Consider the following 17,491-nt stretch of genomic DNA (forward strand, 5'->3'; position numbering starts at 1 on the left):
TCAGCTTGTAGCATTGAGTAATTTGCTGTGATTTCAACTGAATACCATGTTGGACTGGCAGATACTGGAAAGAAAACAGGGTGGGACCACAGAAAAAAACAGGCCTGGTATATTATATGAAGCAATGGGAAGCTGTTATAAATAGAGTGTTTACCAAGGAGCTTGTTCTTGTCAGTGGCTCTTGTTCCTTGTCCTGTAGTGAGAAGCAGAAAAACCCCAGAGTAAGGCAAGTTTCCTGTGCTAATGAACTTGTATTGTCCTATTTTCCTTTCTCTGGGCTTATCAGGAAACAGTCTCTTCTGTACTAGTCCCTGCAGTTCTTGCTGCTGCCTGCAAAATTGTGGCCCTCCTGTTACTGTGATGGATGTATTTTTCCAATTAATTTTTATTCTGATCCCAGATTATTCCATAACTGGAAAATACCTCCCAGATCCAGACAAACTAGACAGGAGGGACTGACTTGTGAGAAACTTTAATGAAAGAAGTGAAGAAATGAGCTTAAGGTTTTAGTTCCTTACTCTGTTTTATTCAGTAATGTTTCTTTTCAGCTGTCATATTTCTTATTGATGGTCACAAGTAGTTTAAATGCTAACCTACCGATTTTTTCTTTCCTTTATTACTCACATCTTGGTCAATTAACAGATAAACAAGTTAAAAAAAAAAAAAAAAGCAACAGTGGATTTCAGTCCTTAGTTTTTCTCCTGAGGAGAGGCACACATCTCCTGCACAAATGTGGGGACACACATTCCTGTTTTTCAGTGCAGTTTGTTTCTGTTGACATTTCCAGTCAGTATCCAGGGTAACTCATTGCCGTGATAATTGCCTGCTTGCCCTGGCAATTGGTAGTATACCAGATAAGGTAACAAAAAGGCAGGAGTATTTCCTTGGGAAATCTGAAGCAATCACATGGAATTAAGAATGCATTGGAATTGTTTTAGTCACTTGGTGATGGCTCAGCTTCCAACCGTACATTATCACCCCTCAGCAGACAGGCACCAAGGGCAAGAGAACTTCTGCTTTAAAGAAACAGTGATTTTTCAGAGATAAAGTCTTGGACAATGATTGTTTCCTGTGCTATAGCATCAGAATGTCTCAGCTATGACTGTATTGTTTAGGCACTACACAAGCACTTAGTAAGTGATCATTTTTTCCCCAGGAGGCTTCTGTCTGTGTCCAGACAAATGAAGGTAGAAGAGTGGGGAAGGGGGGAAGAAAACGACCACCAAAACATTTTTTAATAGTGGGCATGAGTTTAAAATCAGTTTTGCAAGGAAGAGGAATTCCTGCATGGTTGGGACAAACAAACCTTATTTGTTACTGTAACTTCATGGATTAGAGTTACAAGTACTGTCTACGTAAAAGTTTCTGTAAAAACAGGGACATGTCTTTCAGAGACTTAGTAGAACAAAATTGTATTCTAGACCTCAAAATGGCCATAGGAGATTGGTTTTAATTAATTAATTTCATAGCTTCCACCCTACAATTTGAGCCCTCTTCCGTTCTTGGGAAGAGGAACCATGCAATCCTTCAGGTGTAGATTGAGAGTAAGTACCTGACCAATAAAACCTCAGTGGTTGCCACCATGTTCTCACTACATATATATGGATCTATAACCTCTGCTAGGGCCCATTTTTAACAGATCACCTTCCCCAGATGCCTCTGTTTGAGAGCCATTCTGATATTTAGCCAGGCAATGGAAATGCTTGACCTTGCATCACGTCTGTCCAGCCAGTTGGCTCCTTCAGAGGCAGTGAGCACTTGTTCACTCAAGCCTCCATCCAATATGGGATGCAATCCCATGTGCTATCTAATGTACCTAGGGAAATGCCAATGTTTGCATTTTCTCTCTGGAAGTTCAGTGATTGTTTCTTCATAGGCTGTATGCAGCAAGGTGATAAATAATTTGTGTTGTTGATACCTGACTCAAATTCAGATTAGCAACTGAAGGTAGAAATGTATTCCTTTAAACCTAGCCCTAAAAGATGGCCCAGAGACTCACAACATTGCTGTCTCCAAATGGGGCAGAGAGCAGGCACAGTCCTCTATATCCACATTCAAGAAAACTTACTATCTACTAATATTGCACCTCAGACTTCTTCATCTACTATAAGCGCTTTTTTTTTAATTAGCAGTGAAATATTTTGGTCTTTCTTCTCTTGGAGACAGGTCTAATTTTCACCTGCTTTCTTGTTTATTTTCTTGTTAAAAGTTCTCTTGTAATGTTGAAGAGAACCATAACCTCCTAAAGGGAAAAAGTTTGTAGCTCATAATCTGTAAGTGGACAAGCAGAGGATCTTAGGGAAGTCTGCACCCATAAAAAGTGTGTGTTTCTTTAGGCCACTCTAGACAAACTTTTCCACCCCTCTTGCTAAGTTATCCAAGTATTATTGAGAAGAAATATAGATATGAAACACCAAGTGAAGCTCCAGAACTGGGGACACAGAAGTTGTTTTGTGAGGGTAATTTTTAAGAGGAAGTTGTTTGGGGAATTCTAGCAATACATTTTTACCTGAAAGGCACTATTTCTTTTGCAGAGCCAACTTCTGAAAGTCCTAAAAGCAGTTCTGGAAACCAGACTCATACAGGGAGTAATATCAGCTATTCTAGTGAGTATTCTTACTTAATTGTCCAGATTTTGAGTTTTCAGTTGATCAATTTTGCTTTTGATGAGTGATTGGAGTAGCAGACAAATGAAACTGGCAGTTTTATTTCTAGCCTATTTGGCCCTATTACAAACCAAATTTAAATGCTGGTTATAAAACTCCTCTCAGAGAGAAATAGAGCTCAATAAGCTGACACTGCTCTCACTGTAGAGCAGCACAATTATTCCCAAGGACTGATTCAAAGTGGTGAAATTGAAAAAAAAAAAACCAAAATAGTTATCCCCTGTGAGAGAAGACCTGAGGGAGCATACAAAAAAATTACTCATATACATGTTGTACTTATTATATGAATGTATTGTTGTGACTGTATGATATGAATATATTATTCATATTGTCATAGGAGAAAAGGTCTAGGAGGCAGTCTTCTGCAGACTCTTTAAGGACTTGATATTTGCATGATGCATGCTACTTAATCTTTCATTTTAATATTATGCATCTCTGGGGCAAGAGTGGTGCTGCAGCTTTGCTATTTCCAAGCCAGAGTACTGACTAAGCAAAGTATGTTTGATGTTTTCCCACTGTAAACTGTCTCCCTCTGGTTCCACAGATGCAAGGATGCATCTATATGAACATTAAATATTAATTGCATCAAGAGCCATTGAATGCAGCCTCCCCCTGACACAGGGCTAGGCCAGCAGGCAGGAGAGTGCCTGCTGAATTTGAATGTGGCCAGTTGCTGCCAGAAAAATGATAAAAAGGGAGAAGCTCGGCTTATATATTTCCCAGGGAAAGCTTCTCTTCATTACATAATTCTTTCCTTTTTTTGCTTCTTGGCTGGGAAACACCTGTCAGGAAATGACAGATGGTGGGAAATAATAAAAGGAAAGAAATGTCCTCATTTTAAAAGGAGATCTTGCATTTTCTATCCCTGGTTTTAAGTGCTGTGGGGAATGTTACTGAATTATGTAATTCCTTGGTGTCTCTCTGGGTGCACAATGTTAAAAGCAAAATAATTGCTTCAGTTGCTGAATTTTAGACTGCTCTTTTTTTTTTTTCAAAAAAAGAGGAAAAAATAAATTGCATGTTTAAAAAACTATTTCTAGAACACAACTTTCTCACAGAACCTTTGGAGGCCATCAGCACTGGGTTGAATGATGAGAGTTTTCAAAATTAAGGGCCCAGTGGAGCAGGTGCTGAAACCTTGTTCTTTTACTGAAAAATGGGTGAAACCAGTTCCACAGGGCAGCATGAGTGTCAGGGAAGGAGTAAGGGTGGGAGAAGGAACAAGCCTGTCTTCCCTCCACAAAGCATCCAAGCCTGAGACCCAGTGGTGGCAGGAAGAATAACAGGAGCAGTAGGTTATCCTCTCTGGAGAAATGGGTAATGTTTGGTGAAGTGGAGCTGGAAGTGCCTCTCACCTTAGTGTGCGCAAGTACCTATACACAGAGGGAATGTAAGTCAGAGGCAGCAGCCAAAATTATGTTCTCCCTCTTTTGCAGATGTTATCTTGCCAATTGTCATCACCCTGATAGTCATTACCCTCTCTGTCTTCTCACTGGTGGCTTTGTACAAAATGTGCCAGAAGAAAACTCCAGGTATTTCGTTTGCATTCTCTGCAGGGGGAGGGAAATCAATGTCCTTTTTATTATTAAAAGATCTCTTTTGGATTACCTTAACCATCACTGTTGTGGTAGTCTGATGGGAAAGCTTTTTGTATTTGTGTTTTGCCTGAAGTGGGAAACTAACACTTCATTTTCAAAATCAGTAGGAAGACCAGAGTGAGCCAAAATGATTTTTGGAGAATAAATCATGCTGTAAAGCTTTTTGTTCATGCTTTGCAGCTACAAAGAGCTAACAAACACTTCTGCTAACACAATCAAATAGATAGAAATGGACAGTGAAAACTAAATTTGAAGATATTAAAAAAATCACTTTATTTATTTTATCTTTCTTCTAGATACAGGCAAAGAAATATCAGTGGGCTTTTAAAGGATATATCTGATACATACATACACACACACAGGCACATGATGCATGAGTAACATTTTCCAGTTACAGTAAAATGTACATGGAGCAAAATCCCTGAGAAAACAGTATTTTCAGAAACAGTCATTTTGACAGAGCAGCTAAAGTCAGTATCTCTTTCTCTGTTGTCCATTAAATACTTAAGATAATGGGTTATAGTTCCATCAAAGTCCATTTGCCAAATGTTTTAGGGTCGCCCAAGTAGGCCACAGGTAAGTGTAAATTTCCATTAAGTGAAAACCTAGATCTGATCCAGACTCTGGTTTTTCTGTCCCTGTGAGCTGGCATGAGTTAGGAGACCTGTGCAGAACTGTGAAATCACCAGGCCTTGGAAATACAAAATCACAACAGGGTGTTGAAGCTGTTAACCAAGACAAACAGTGTGTCACAACCAATTTAACCAATGACATGGAAAAACAGACCCAGATAAACAGAGGAAGATGTGATCCTTACTAAGGAAATGATGGAATATTCAGAGTCAGGAGATAAGGACTGAAATGAAGAACATTTCCTTAGCAGCCTCCCCTATGCACAAATGTCATCAGACACTCTATTAGCAAACTCATTTGGAAGATAGAATCGATAGATAGAATCTGTAATGCTTCCTGTAGGATTTGCCCAGGTCTATCCAGTGCACTTCCCCTGTGCTTGGTGCCATGGAGTTGGCTCCATGTCTCTGATGTAACCCCCGGCCCCTTCCATCTGCCCACACTTGCACATAAGCATAAAATACATTTAGCATATGATTCATTTTGGAGACAAACCTGTTCCTCATTGATGGGGATGACAAACTGTTCCCAGACATCATGCCAGGCTGTACCCCCAGGAGGTACAGCCTCAGGAACACCCCTGTTCCCTCAGTCCCCTTACCCTGCATCTTTTAGCTCAGTTGTTGTGTACTTGAGAACCATGGCATGCTCACATCCTCATTGCCAGCGACCCAGGGATTTGGGAGCTGCATGGAAAAATGTACTCCTGTTGTGCTCTTGGACAAGTCAAATGTCATTCTCCCTGGTTTCCAGAAGTGTTGGTACAAGGAACATCAGTTCACTTCCACAGATGACCAGAAAAATAACAATTACTATTCAAGCTGGTTGATTGTGTTTATGAACTTAATGCAATACTGCAAAATTACAACTGAGCCTTCTGCCAGCAACTGCAACAGCCATGTCTAAATGTTTGGGGTTTGATTTCCAGCAATCAAAATGATATTAACTTTTTTTCTTCTTCCAGAGAGACAGGAGAATGGCGCTGAACAGTAGGTTGAATCCTTTTCATTGTTTTGAGATCTATCACAGGGCACTTGTAAATGTAGCAGATTTTGCATAGGATCTTCTTTGATCTTCCTCTGTTTAAATATCATAATCAGTTGCCACCTCAAAGAGAAATATCCTGTCGAAAGTGCTGCGCTTGCAGTTATTGTAGACCTGTATGCATGATATGTAGCTGTTTCAGCATGGATAGAAATGTGGTGACTCTTAACTGTTTTGCAATTGATCCTTTTGAAGTGGATAAACAGCTTCTGCTGTGCCACAGGACTCACAGTCTTTTTTCTTTTTTTTTTTCTTTGCCCAGTCTTTTTTCTTTTTTTTTTCACTTTTTTCCCCACTGATCCCTCACCTCTACCCCCACATCTTTTCCCACCCCACTTTTTTTGTTCATGTTTTTTCTCTTTTTAACGTTTCCTTTTTATTCTGGATTATTTATATATATATTTCACTTGTTCCCCATTATATCATGTTCTTCTGTGCTATCTTGTTTCCACTAGATCATTTGCATAGTTGAAATAGTAGTGGCTTAAGGAGTGTAGGGAGAGGGAAACTGAGAAAGATCCATTAGAAGATACCAACTAAAGGCCATTGAGCCTGGCAGTGGCTGCTTGCATGACCAAAACCAATGTTTAGGCTGCTGGTTTACTTGATAGCCCTGACTCCCTGGACATCTGAAGTGGTCCTTCTTTGCAATTCAACATGGCTAAAAGGTTTGCATTGACAGAAAAAAATATTCCTCCTTTTCCCTCCTCTTCTGTGAAGTCCTGGATTAAACCTGGAGTAATTAAACCTAATTTATTACATATTTTAAGAGAAAGGTATTTTCAGAGGTGTTGGCATATGGTATCTTCTGCTACCTGACCCCGTGCAAAGCCCATTTAAGCCTGCCAGTTTAGACTGGAGTAGATGCTGCCTCCTCAGGACCAAAATCTTAGAGTTTTGTTTGGACATGACCAACATGTGTGCTGACTGCTTAAATGTTTTCTGACTTCAACAGGGCCCAGTCAGATAAAGAAGGAGTCAAACTTCTTTCTGTGAAGACAACTTCTTCTGAGACTGGTGAGTGTTTCATTTGTATGTCTGTTTCCCTGTCTGAGCTCAGAGAAAAACCGTTTCTGGGATGTCATTTCCAATAGCAAACCCATCTTCAGTTCCTGTCAGGTAAAAGTCACTGCAAACAATTCTTCTACAGAGCAAATCCCCAGACTGTGATCCTGTAGAGCTGCTGTTCAGCTGTACTGTGTGTGCTGTCAGTATTTGGGAGTAAGAAGTATGACTCGTTTATGAAAATATTTTATTTAAATCATTGATGGTAAGTGATCTAGCTAGGGATCTTCAGGAATAATAGTGATCATGGCATTTATCAGCTAGTTCTGTCTGTACAAGGAAGTTTGAAGACTGGTAATATCAGAATCACAGCATGTTCTGAGTTGGAAGGGACCCTCAGGTGAACTTAAGTGAATGGCCCATGTGAAGATCAAACCCACAACCTTGGTGTTATTATTACCATGTTCCAAGCAACTGAGCTAATATCCCAGGGATTAAAAGGTTTGGGAGCCAGTGCTGTATGTAATCAGGATTCTGTTGGAGTTGGTGTCAGCAGTGTTCAGTCAGCCCCATACTCAGTCAACCCTTTGCATTCAAAATCCTGCTCTCCTTGCAAATCGCTCTGTCCTGTGCTTCAGGTTCTTACAAAATCTGTGGTAATAAAGCCTAAAGGAACATTTAGGCTTTATTACACAAAAGAAAGAAAAATCCTAAAGCAAAGAGATGGATGCAGTTATAGGTTCTGCAAAAAATGGAGTGGCGCAAAATAAGACTGAGCCAGAATAGAATTCTGACTAAACAACCAAAACCCCTAAATCTCTCATGGTAGAGGTAGTCATGGTGAAACTTCACACCTTCACCCAATGCTTTCTCAGTCATGTAGGTCCCCCCTCACCTGCAAAAGTCCTTCCAGAAAAGGTGTCTTTCTCGTTTTTAGGTATAATACTCTTATTTTGTTTTTAAGCTTTTTGGCCATCTGTTTCTCCTACTGACATTTCTTAGTCTGACCAATAGCTGCTCTCTCCTTTTGTCCAAATCCTTGGGAAGTCCACTGAAATACAGCCCTTCATCTGAACTATTCTCTGCTTGCTGGAGAGGCACAATTTGGTCTCTCTAGCCTTCTCTGTAACTCCCAGAAGCTTTTGTGCAATCCAAAACACCCACAGGGCATCTCTGGTAGCCCTTACAGCAAACCAGAGTTGTGCAAGGTCCCCATGGCCTCTTGACACAGAGGTGGGGGCTAGAGGGGGACAGGAAGGGCCTGCTCCATTACAGGAGACATCAGTTCTGTCCCACTACTGCTGGGTAAAGGCAAACTACACTTTGGCACTTCAGAGGCTGCACTTCAGAGCTTCATGATTTGGGAAATGTATTTTTTTTTATTTTAGAGAATGTCTTTGGGAATGGACTTTATTTGGAGTATCGAGTTGTGTGTATGTTTTTTTAAAGTTGTATTTGTTTGTTTGTTTATTTGTTTGTTTGTTTTGAAATGAAGTTAGAAACTAATTAATAGACTATTTTGGATTGATTCTGCCCTCATGCCATTTTGAAAACAAAGTGACTTCATTGACAGTAGCAGAATTGTTTGTGGTTTAAAGCAGGGTAAATGGGAAAAGACACAGGCTCAGTTTTGGGGTTTTTTTTCCTTTTTCCACAAGGTGAGCTCTGTGGCCTGTTAATCAGCTACTGGTTCACCAGATAACTGAACATCTTCCATCCAGAGGATGCTTGATATTCTTTTTCACTGAACTATGATGTGTGCATGCTATAATTAGAAGGTTTAAGTCATAACCACTTAGAAGACAAGATTATCGCCCTCTTCTCATTAATACAATTCATATTTAAACTGGCTGCCATTTTCTCTTGAATTCTTACATCGTTATACGTTTAAAATTAAACATGCTTTCACAGAAATTGAAGTCCTGCTTTTGCCTAGGTTTTTAGAGTCACTTTACTTCTTAAATCAAAAGCACTCTGGCAGAGGGGTCTGTTTCTTCCAGAAATATTTGTCTCTTATAAAGGAATTTAAAATATGTGAGGATGCCTCCCCATTTGAATCAGATTTACTTGCTTTATTAAAAGCTCAGGCATAAATGCAGATGCTTCTCATGGTATAGACACAAGAACTGCCTGACTCTTGGGCCTTCTCACAACTACTGACAACAATTGTCCTGCATCAAACTTCTTTACAAATGTTCTTTTTTTTCCTTGGTCCAGTTGTTTAGAAAGTGTACGTTGTGGCTGTCTCTGTACGTACCAACAAAACTACAAAAAGTAATGAGTAGAAAGGCTGAAATTAGAAAGATCTAAAGAGCAGCAGCCTTAACTTCACCCCTCACTATCAATAAGCAGCTCCTTCCTAAGGTCAAGCATATCTACAATGAAGTTCTGCTCTGATATGTATTCAAATTAAGCTTTATTAGAAATATACATTCTATTTTTTTCCTTCATTTTTGCTTTTCATTCCAAGCAGAAGATTTTGAGATTGTATAATTTTGTAAAATATATGCAGGACAACTAAGGACCTACAAACTGTTCAAGCAAGCAGCCTAGAAAGACCCTGTGTCAGTGTTATGCATAGATCTTGATTAAAGGTTATGGTGAGTTTAATCTTACCCTCTTTTATCTGTCTAAAAACCATGCTAGCTGCACATAGTTGAAAGAGATGTATGTGTCCAGAGGGCTGTTTATCCCATCTGCCTTGGACATCTATCTTGAGCTGGAATGGGCTGACCTGTGGCAGTCCACTGACTCCTGAAGGATCCTATTTTAGGACTTCTAAAATTAAGTTGTGAATATGAAATGAAAGGAAAAGGAAAGACTCCTTTTTCAGAGGCACAGCTGAATTAAATTTAATCAAGAATATTATTTCAAATACCTACAATTAATGTGAAAGAATGCAGGAGAAGAATAGTTTTCAATTAAGCCTGGACTAAAGTAATGTTTTTAATGGAGTAGTATCATCAAGAGAACTAGGTAAAATGGAGCTTTAATATTGTCATTTTTTATAACTCTTCTTAGAAAGATGGAATTGCTAATTGCCTTGAGCTCTAAGGCACAATTGGTGTAGAATTAATGTAAAGAATTAAACCAGCGAAAACTAAACTAGACTCAGAACAATTTTCATGCATGTTTATCAGTGAACTGCAGCACCTGATGCAAGATAAGTGCCTGTTCTTGCATCTTACTTGAAAACTCAGCTGGGATAAAAATAATCTCAAAAGTTTCACACTAATGTACAAATGCAGGACTTTTGGCAGCCATTTCATGTTGATGGTACAAGCAAATTTAGGGTGGCTCCCTCTAGGGAGAATAAATGGTCTTTTACAATACAGCGTTCTAGGAAATCTACCTGCAAAAATCTTTATTTGTGATTCAACACAGCCCACAGAACTGCACACTTAGCTTGTAAGTGATAGTTATATTTCCTGAGAATATAAGATGAAGGGCTTTAATTGATGACTAAGAGATCAATACCATCAGCCATGAGGTTAAAGTATTGCATGTCTTGAAAATGGACCTAACTTTTTCTGCAAGGGTTCTTGTGTATTACACTGAAAAACAGCAAATTATTGATCACCTTTCCGGACTCATGAATGTTGAGGGATGAAAATTTCTCAGTTACAGAAAGGTTGGTGAATAGAAATTTGGGTAAGACTACTACATACAGGTGTATGATGTGTGATAGAAGCATTGATACCTGACTTCAGAATTTTCTTGTATGGCCCTAGCCTGGAATAACTATTCTAGAGCAGGTGCAATGTGTGAAAGGCCATTTTAGTAGAAGCACACCATTTCAATATTCAGTGTAAAGTCTCATAGGGATGTGCAGGTGACATAATATCTCAGACATGTTAGGTATAACCCTGGCACCTAAGCATAAGCTGATCCAATAAAGCATGATGTATAACCAGACTGAGCTGTTTTGAGGTGAAAAGGTAGGATATTACTTACTTGGCTTGTAGAGATATTGCCTGTTCTGCACTGAATTTGCTGAAAGGGTGTTAAATGTGTCAGAGCTGAGGTACCTCAGACTTTGGTGAGGCACCTGAAATGGAAGGTGGCTGTAAAGGATTTGTGGCACGTGTCTGCATTAGGGCTTCCTGAGATACCCACTGTGGACAAAAAAAAAAAATGGAAATTCAAGTGTTATTACTAAACAGAAATGGGAAAATATATCAGGCAAAGATGGATATTTGGGAGACACCTGGCCTGTTCCATTTGAAACCCCTTTAACTTATTGCAATCACACTGGAGAAAGAGCTCAGTTAATACCTAGAGGTGCTCTCTGATGGCAGTGCAGTGCAAAGACAGCATGAACCAAGGAAACAGGAAAATTTGCATTCTCCATATGCTCCACATCTCTTCCAAAAGCTGCTGCTGTTCAACAGTAATGATGGCCTTAGAGCTGTTACCTGCTGCTTCAGCTGAATGTGCCTCTAGACAACCCACTGTGGGGCCAGGGCTTGGACATGGAAAATCCTGTGGTGTTCTGAAACAGTGTGGTGGGATGACAGTGTCTTCATCACTGCTTTCCATAACCCTGCAAGTGCCGAGACTAATTGTTCTGCCTCACTCATCAAACCATAGATGTGGTTTTGGTACAATGGGACAAATCAGGAGCTGGTGCAGACCTTGTTTCCTGTTATGCTGAGTACATCTGAGCATGGGCCATGGCATTTAAGTAGGTAAGAAATCTTTGGGGTTTACCTCATGAGGGACCCAACCCAGGGAATTTTACCCCTGTCAGGGAGCATGGCTCCATGGTGGGCCATGAGGTTTCTTAACATGCTTTGGGACTTTGACCTCTTTCTCATTATGTCTAGGGTCTGTATGGATGTCTCTAGGAGCAGGTGAAGAATCTGAGTCACTAGATGAGTCACTCTGTCAATGGAAATCCCCTTCCCTCTTCCACTTCCTTGCAGGATAAGCAGTGTAGGTCAGTGAAGAGCAGTCTGTTGGCATGTTGTGTGCTTAGGAGTGGTAAGAGCAGGTTCTCCTGCTAATGTAGGGTTTGATATTGATTATTTCTGTTTCCTAGTCTGAGATGTGGATTCAGGGTCTTATGTTTTTTCCCCTGCACATAGAACACCTAGAAGCTGCTTTATAAAAAAGGGTCCCCTGATATAAGGGCCTCTTCAGGCCAGGTCTTATGAGTTCTTGGAGATCTATATCATACCTGAGATAGCTCAGCCAAGTCAGATGGCATAAAATCAGCAGTATGGCTTCTGTGACAGTGTCTGAAACAGAAAAGTTTTAATAAAAGGAAAAATAACAAAGCTCTTTACAGAGAAAAACTGAGCCAGGGCAAGAGGCTCTTGCTCTTGCTAACACCTCACAAAAGCAATTAATTCTTTTGTTGTCCTCTTTTTCTAGTAAATTGCCTAGTCGAGACTTTTTGGCTTCTGTCCAATTGGCTATCCTTAAGTTTGAGGTGAAGTCCCCAAGGTCCTATGAGGTGTTTTTTTACCAAATTGAGGAGAGAAACTTCTGGGCTTTTTTCCTTTTTATGGAGACAAAGGATTATTTTGTCATTCCATCAACAGGGGGCACATTCCTACAGTCCCCTTGCAACAGAGAAAGGTACCAAGTACCTCCTTCCCTCTCCTTTTCTTTCTCATTTGCTGATACTCTATTTTTTTAACCTTGTGTTGTATAATAGCCCGAAGTTCTGTTTCTTTCTTCACAGGAACTGTAGAATAAACTTTCTTAGCTTGTGGTTGGACTCTGTTTGTGTTTACTCACACCACAAAGTTCTGACTGCACACACTTCCAGCTGAAACTTTTGGACAAAAATGTTGTCAAAACCATAGTCAAACTGTAGTCAAAATAGCATATGTTTCCTTCTGTATTTCTAATTTGGTTTGTGAGCTGTGCATATTTTCAAGGGTTTTTTAAGCAGTCTCTTGCATTCAGCCTGCTGAGGGTCAGGTGATGTTTTCCCCTGTGAAGCATTTGCTGACTTTCCAGCCTGCAGCTTTCTGAGATGCTCCTTGTGAGGGAGACACCTCCTGCCCTTTGCTGCCCGTTGAGCAGGAGTTGCCTTCCTGTCCTTCACTTGGATGTTTCCACACACCCTCTCTTGCCATGCTGGATTGTTCAGACCCTTCTGTCATGCTGGCAGAGGTGAGGAGCATTTTGCAGGGAAATGGTGAAGTGTGTGGCAGGGGAGCTGCAGCACATTGCAGGTGCTGGACCCACTGGCCCACACCAAACCCAGCCAGTGGTTCCCACTCAATGCTGCTCTCCAGCATCTCTCTTTTATTTCAGTCTGGTAAAAATAGACATTTTGATTCCTGTGTCTGCAGAGGTAGTTTTATACTTTTATAAAAGATAGGCTTCTGCAATCAGATTTTATTAAAAGCTTGCTTTAATTCTTTGCTCCAAATCTGATTGCCACTTACAAGCAATTTCTCAGCAGCAGATATTACAGTGAAATAAGAGCACAACTAATTTCTTCTTTCAGACAATGTAATCTGAGATGCTGCACAACCTATTTTTTACATGAGAGACTGTTTTTACATCCTTTTCCTTGCAGCTTTCCCAACAGTGTCGGAGGGCTTTACCCAGGTCAAAGACTTTCTGTACTCATAGTACTCAGTCTGTACTCTCTTTTATGTCATGGTGTTCTGCAGTGTATGTGTATTCTGAATAATATATTCAGATTCTGAATCAAATGTGGAGGGGCAAGAGGAGAGGGAAAATTGCAGTGAGATTATTACAATAACCTTCTACAACAGTATGACAAAGTAATGTTTGTTTCAGAGCTTCAAAACTGATCTTGTTGCAATCTGTAATTTCAGCTGATTGTACCCATTACTTACTCACATACACTGGCATCAGAATGCAACAGTAATGGTTGGAAATGAGTATATTTGCGAGTGAAAAATCAAAACAAATACTGCACAAGTGAAATTTTAATTAGGAAGAAAACACATTTTCACTGCAGCATTCTTTCTTTTCTGATTATCTTTCAGCTTGGAAGAGCCCTCAATAGCTGGGTACCAAGTCTACTTTCTATGCACTTAAATCTGTTGAAGGATGAGGATTTATGAGTAAAATTATTTTTTTCTTGTCCGTCTTCCTTGTCTTTATCCTTTTGAACCATGACCACGTTTTAGAGGAGGAAGTGTGCAGGGCATATTGGATCAGACCCAGTGCCTACACTGCCAATGTCTTTGGGAGGATCAGTGTTACTGAGGCTGTGGCAGAAGTGTTCAAAGGGTGCCACATGGGGGCTGTGTGTCTGAAAGACCAGTGCTGTATTGTGCAAGTTGTTAGTGCACCATCTCCTTTAGTATTGAGGCTAAGGAACCATCAGCTGGGACCCTGGATCTCTGTAGGCTCAAATCCAGTCAAAAAGGATTTCTTAGAGGGTGGATCACATGAGGCGAAAGGAAGTGTGACAAACAGGAAGGGAGTCCAATAACGTGTCCTGCACCATAGTCTTCCAGCAGCATGTGGCTGGAGACATCCTTAATCAAGCTAGTTATCCTTGGTGTTTCATACTTTTCAGTGGCTTTTAATTCCACAAATTTGTCTTGTTTGCTGTGGTATCTGCAGCCTCTTGCAGCAATAAACCTGACGGTTTAACTACAGATCTGTCTGTTATATGACAGTAATAGAGACTTCATGATGCCTATGTCTTGGTTTTTGCAATCCAATTTCAGACAAAAATCAACAAACAGATCCAACAATGGAAGATCAGGAAGAGAATATAGGGTGTAATGGCAGGCTTTTCATGTCACCTAAAACTTCCATGCCAGAATCTGATTTTTTCTGATTTTCCCTTTCATGAAAGGGAATAAAATCTTGTGATTTCAATGAGGATTGATTGGGAAAGCTTCAGGCCAAATTCCTGCACTTCAGGTCATCCCATTGGCTTTCCTTGGTTTCACCTAGTATCACGTTTTTTTTCTTTTGAAATTTCAATTCTTCAGTTTCTCTTCTGTGTCCATGTTCCCATTTCTTTCCTGATTTTAAGGATTTCAAAGGGAATAATTTGGGCAAGTTTTGGTCCTTTTCCCTGCACCACATTTCATCCTAGTACAATTGGTTGTAGTCACTCCATTTCAGATTTTCTGAATTTTTCAATTTCATTTTTGATTGACCTTATCTCCTTTCTGGAGTGTTTGTTCAACTCTGTCCTCCGATTTCAAGATTTCATTCCCTTCTGGAAATTTATTGCCATAGCAGCTGTCAGATTGGATCAACTAATACCTTATGCAAGACACTGAACACCTATATCGTGAGAAGCTGATGGTTCAAGTTTCTTCTGATATCTTCCATCTCCTGGTGCATAACACTACAGCTTGTGTGTTATCCTTCCCTAAATGCATAATCCAGAATAAATAAGATCGCAGTTTTTTACTGATGATGTTGTGCAGCAATTTTGCTCTTGTTGGTTTATTTTGTGGAACTATAGCCTTTTCTTTCAATGATGGCCTCAGGTTGTGCCAAGGGAGTTTAGATTGATATTAGGGAATACTTCTTCACGAAAAAGGTTGTTAAGCATTGGAACAGCATGTTTAGGACAGTGGTAAAGTCATCATTACTGGAAGTGTTTGAAAAATGCGTGGATGTGGCACTTGAGGACAAGGTTTAGTGGTGAACATGGAGATGTTGCTGGGTTGACAGTTGGACTTGATGATCTTAAAGGTCTTTTCCAAACTCAACAATTCTATGATCCTGTGACAGCCTTCAAGGCCTTGTAATGTATCTGTGTAGTAATTATATATCTTCTGAACAGAGAGATTCATAATTCTCCCAGAATTTTAGAAGCTGTGGGAAACTTAAAAGAAAAAATTCAAACTATTATTATCTCTCTTTCTGTAACCATTGTTTATCAATATAGTTCTCCAGAGTGTGCTATTCATAGTTCACCAATAGTGTGAGAGAAAATTCCTAAAGACCAATCAAGTCTTAAGTCCACCATTATTTCTATAAAAACTGTAGATTTCTAATAATAAAGTGGTTTTTTTATACCTTCTAATAATAAAGTCTCTATATCACATTTAACTATTCCCAATACCCCTTCAGTGATATATCTGGACTGGTTGAGCACCTCCACCACACCCTGTATTTTCTCAGTCAGCAAAAAATTCAGTGTGAAATGATTTCTTCAGTCTACTAAAATGCCATCTGTTCTAACAAAATACTAAACACAAGTATTTGTTTTTTCATTTCCCTTATGGGAAGCAAGGTTCAGTCTGTTTGTTTTGGTGGGTGATGGTTAGGGGACAAGTTTGGGTCTTGGAATCCCAGTCTTGGAATCTATTTGTGTCAGTTAAGGCTGCTTTGAGATCAATATAAATGTTTTCTTACTTACAGCTAACCTGAATGTTCTTTGTTTGCCCTTTGACTTGCAACGGGGTATTTAGCAGAATATCAAACTGCTGAACCATTGAACTCCAAAATTGATCTGGACACTTCCCTGTGCAGTCTCCAGGTGTACTGCAGCCCTGTATCTAAACCCATCCACCACCCTTTTATTTCTTGAACAGACAGCATCTGTGACCTCTCCTTCTCCAGTGTATAATCATCATCTCTTCTTCACTGAATTGTTGGCTGGCACTAATGATTACAGACCTTACTACTTCAGGCACTTTTGCAACCATGGAGTAGCCTTAACTTCCTTTTGTTTCCCAAGGCTTGCAGGCTCTTGCCCTCTTGGAAGTGCAGCAGCAAAGCAACGTAAAACATCCCTGCCTGTATCCATCCCTCAGCAGACACTGCTATTGTAGGAGGCATTGCCCCAGGCAATAGCTGGGGGCAGTTCCCTGGCCCAGGGATAAGGGGTACAGCACCAGGACATCTGGATAGGGTGTGTGAGTGTCTGTGTGCTGCTGTCTCAGGCTCTGCAGAAGGGCAGAGTCACCACTCTGGCCTGGCCACCACTGCAGGCAAGTGCCTCTCAAGCACTCTGCCTTCTGCAGCCAGTGCTGCTCCCCCTCTCCATGCTCTGATCCATGCTCTATTGGCACAAATGGGATGTTGTCCAGGGAGCTACCTTACTCTGGAGCCTGCCCTTCGACATGTAATTTTCCTGGGGTGCTTCCATGTAAATCTGTCTGCAGAACAACCAGCTGAGAGTGGAACTGATAACAAAATACTGATATTTATTACTACTACTGGATTTTATCTTCTGCATCATAATATATTTCTCAATTAATTTCTCCAACACCTTATTTTTTAAACAGTTTTGCCAATTTCTCTCTTCTGTCTCCTACTTAATCTTCTATTTCTGTATATTAAAAAAGGAAAGTAGAAACATGCAGAAGGAAAAATAAAAATAAAAAAAGAAATGAGAATTCTCAAAAATCTCACTCCTTTGCTAGTATAAAACTGTGCAATATTTGAACTGGTTCATTTTATTTTAGCTTTTCAGTACAAGATTTTTATCTAGCAAAAACGTTTCACCTACCAAAAATATGTCTTGTTAAGATATTCCAGTTTTTTCCTAGCAAAAACTTGTGCTTTCCTTTGCCCTACCTGAAATTTGACATAAGAGCTTCTGAAACTCCATCTAAACAACACTTCAAAATT

At 39.9% G+C, this 17,491-nt stretch overlaps 1 protein-coding gene across 2 annotated transcripts in view; it reads left to right on the forward strand.

Moving 5' to 3' along the window:
* EMCN (endomucin) overlaps positions 1–17,491 on the forward strand; it is a 55,115-nt gene that overhangs the window by 33,673 nt on the left and 3,951 nt on the right. For both annotated transcript variants that reach the window (XM_071431850.1, XM_071431851.1), the window contains exons 7-10: positions 2,535–2,606; positions 4,103–4,198; positions 5,862–5,886; positions 6,897–6,958. In XM_071431850.1, the coding sequence (XP_071287951.1) occupies positions 2,535–2,606; positions 4,103–4,198; positions 5,862–5,886; positions 6,897–6,958 (255 nt within the window). The remainder of the gene's footprint in view (positions 1–2,534; positions 2,607–4,102; positions 4,199–5,861; positions 5,887–6,896; positions 6,959–17,491) is intronic.

The sequence above is a fragment of the Agelaius tricolor genome, unplaced genomic scaffold (genome assembly GCF_023055355.1).
Source record: "Agelaius tricolor isolate 1412-34295 unplaced genomic scaffold, bAgeTri1.0.p SCAF_8, whole genome shotgun sequence".
In the NCBI taxonomy this organism is placed as follows: domain Eukaryota; kingdom Metazoa; phylum Chordata; class Aves; order Passeriformes; family Icteridae; genus Agelaius; species Agelaius tricolor.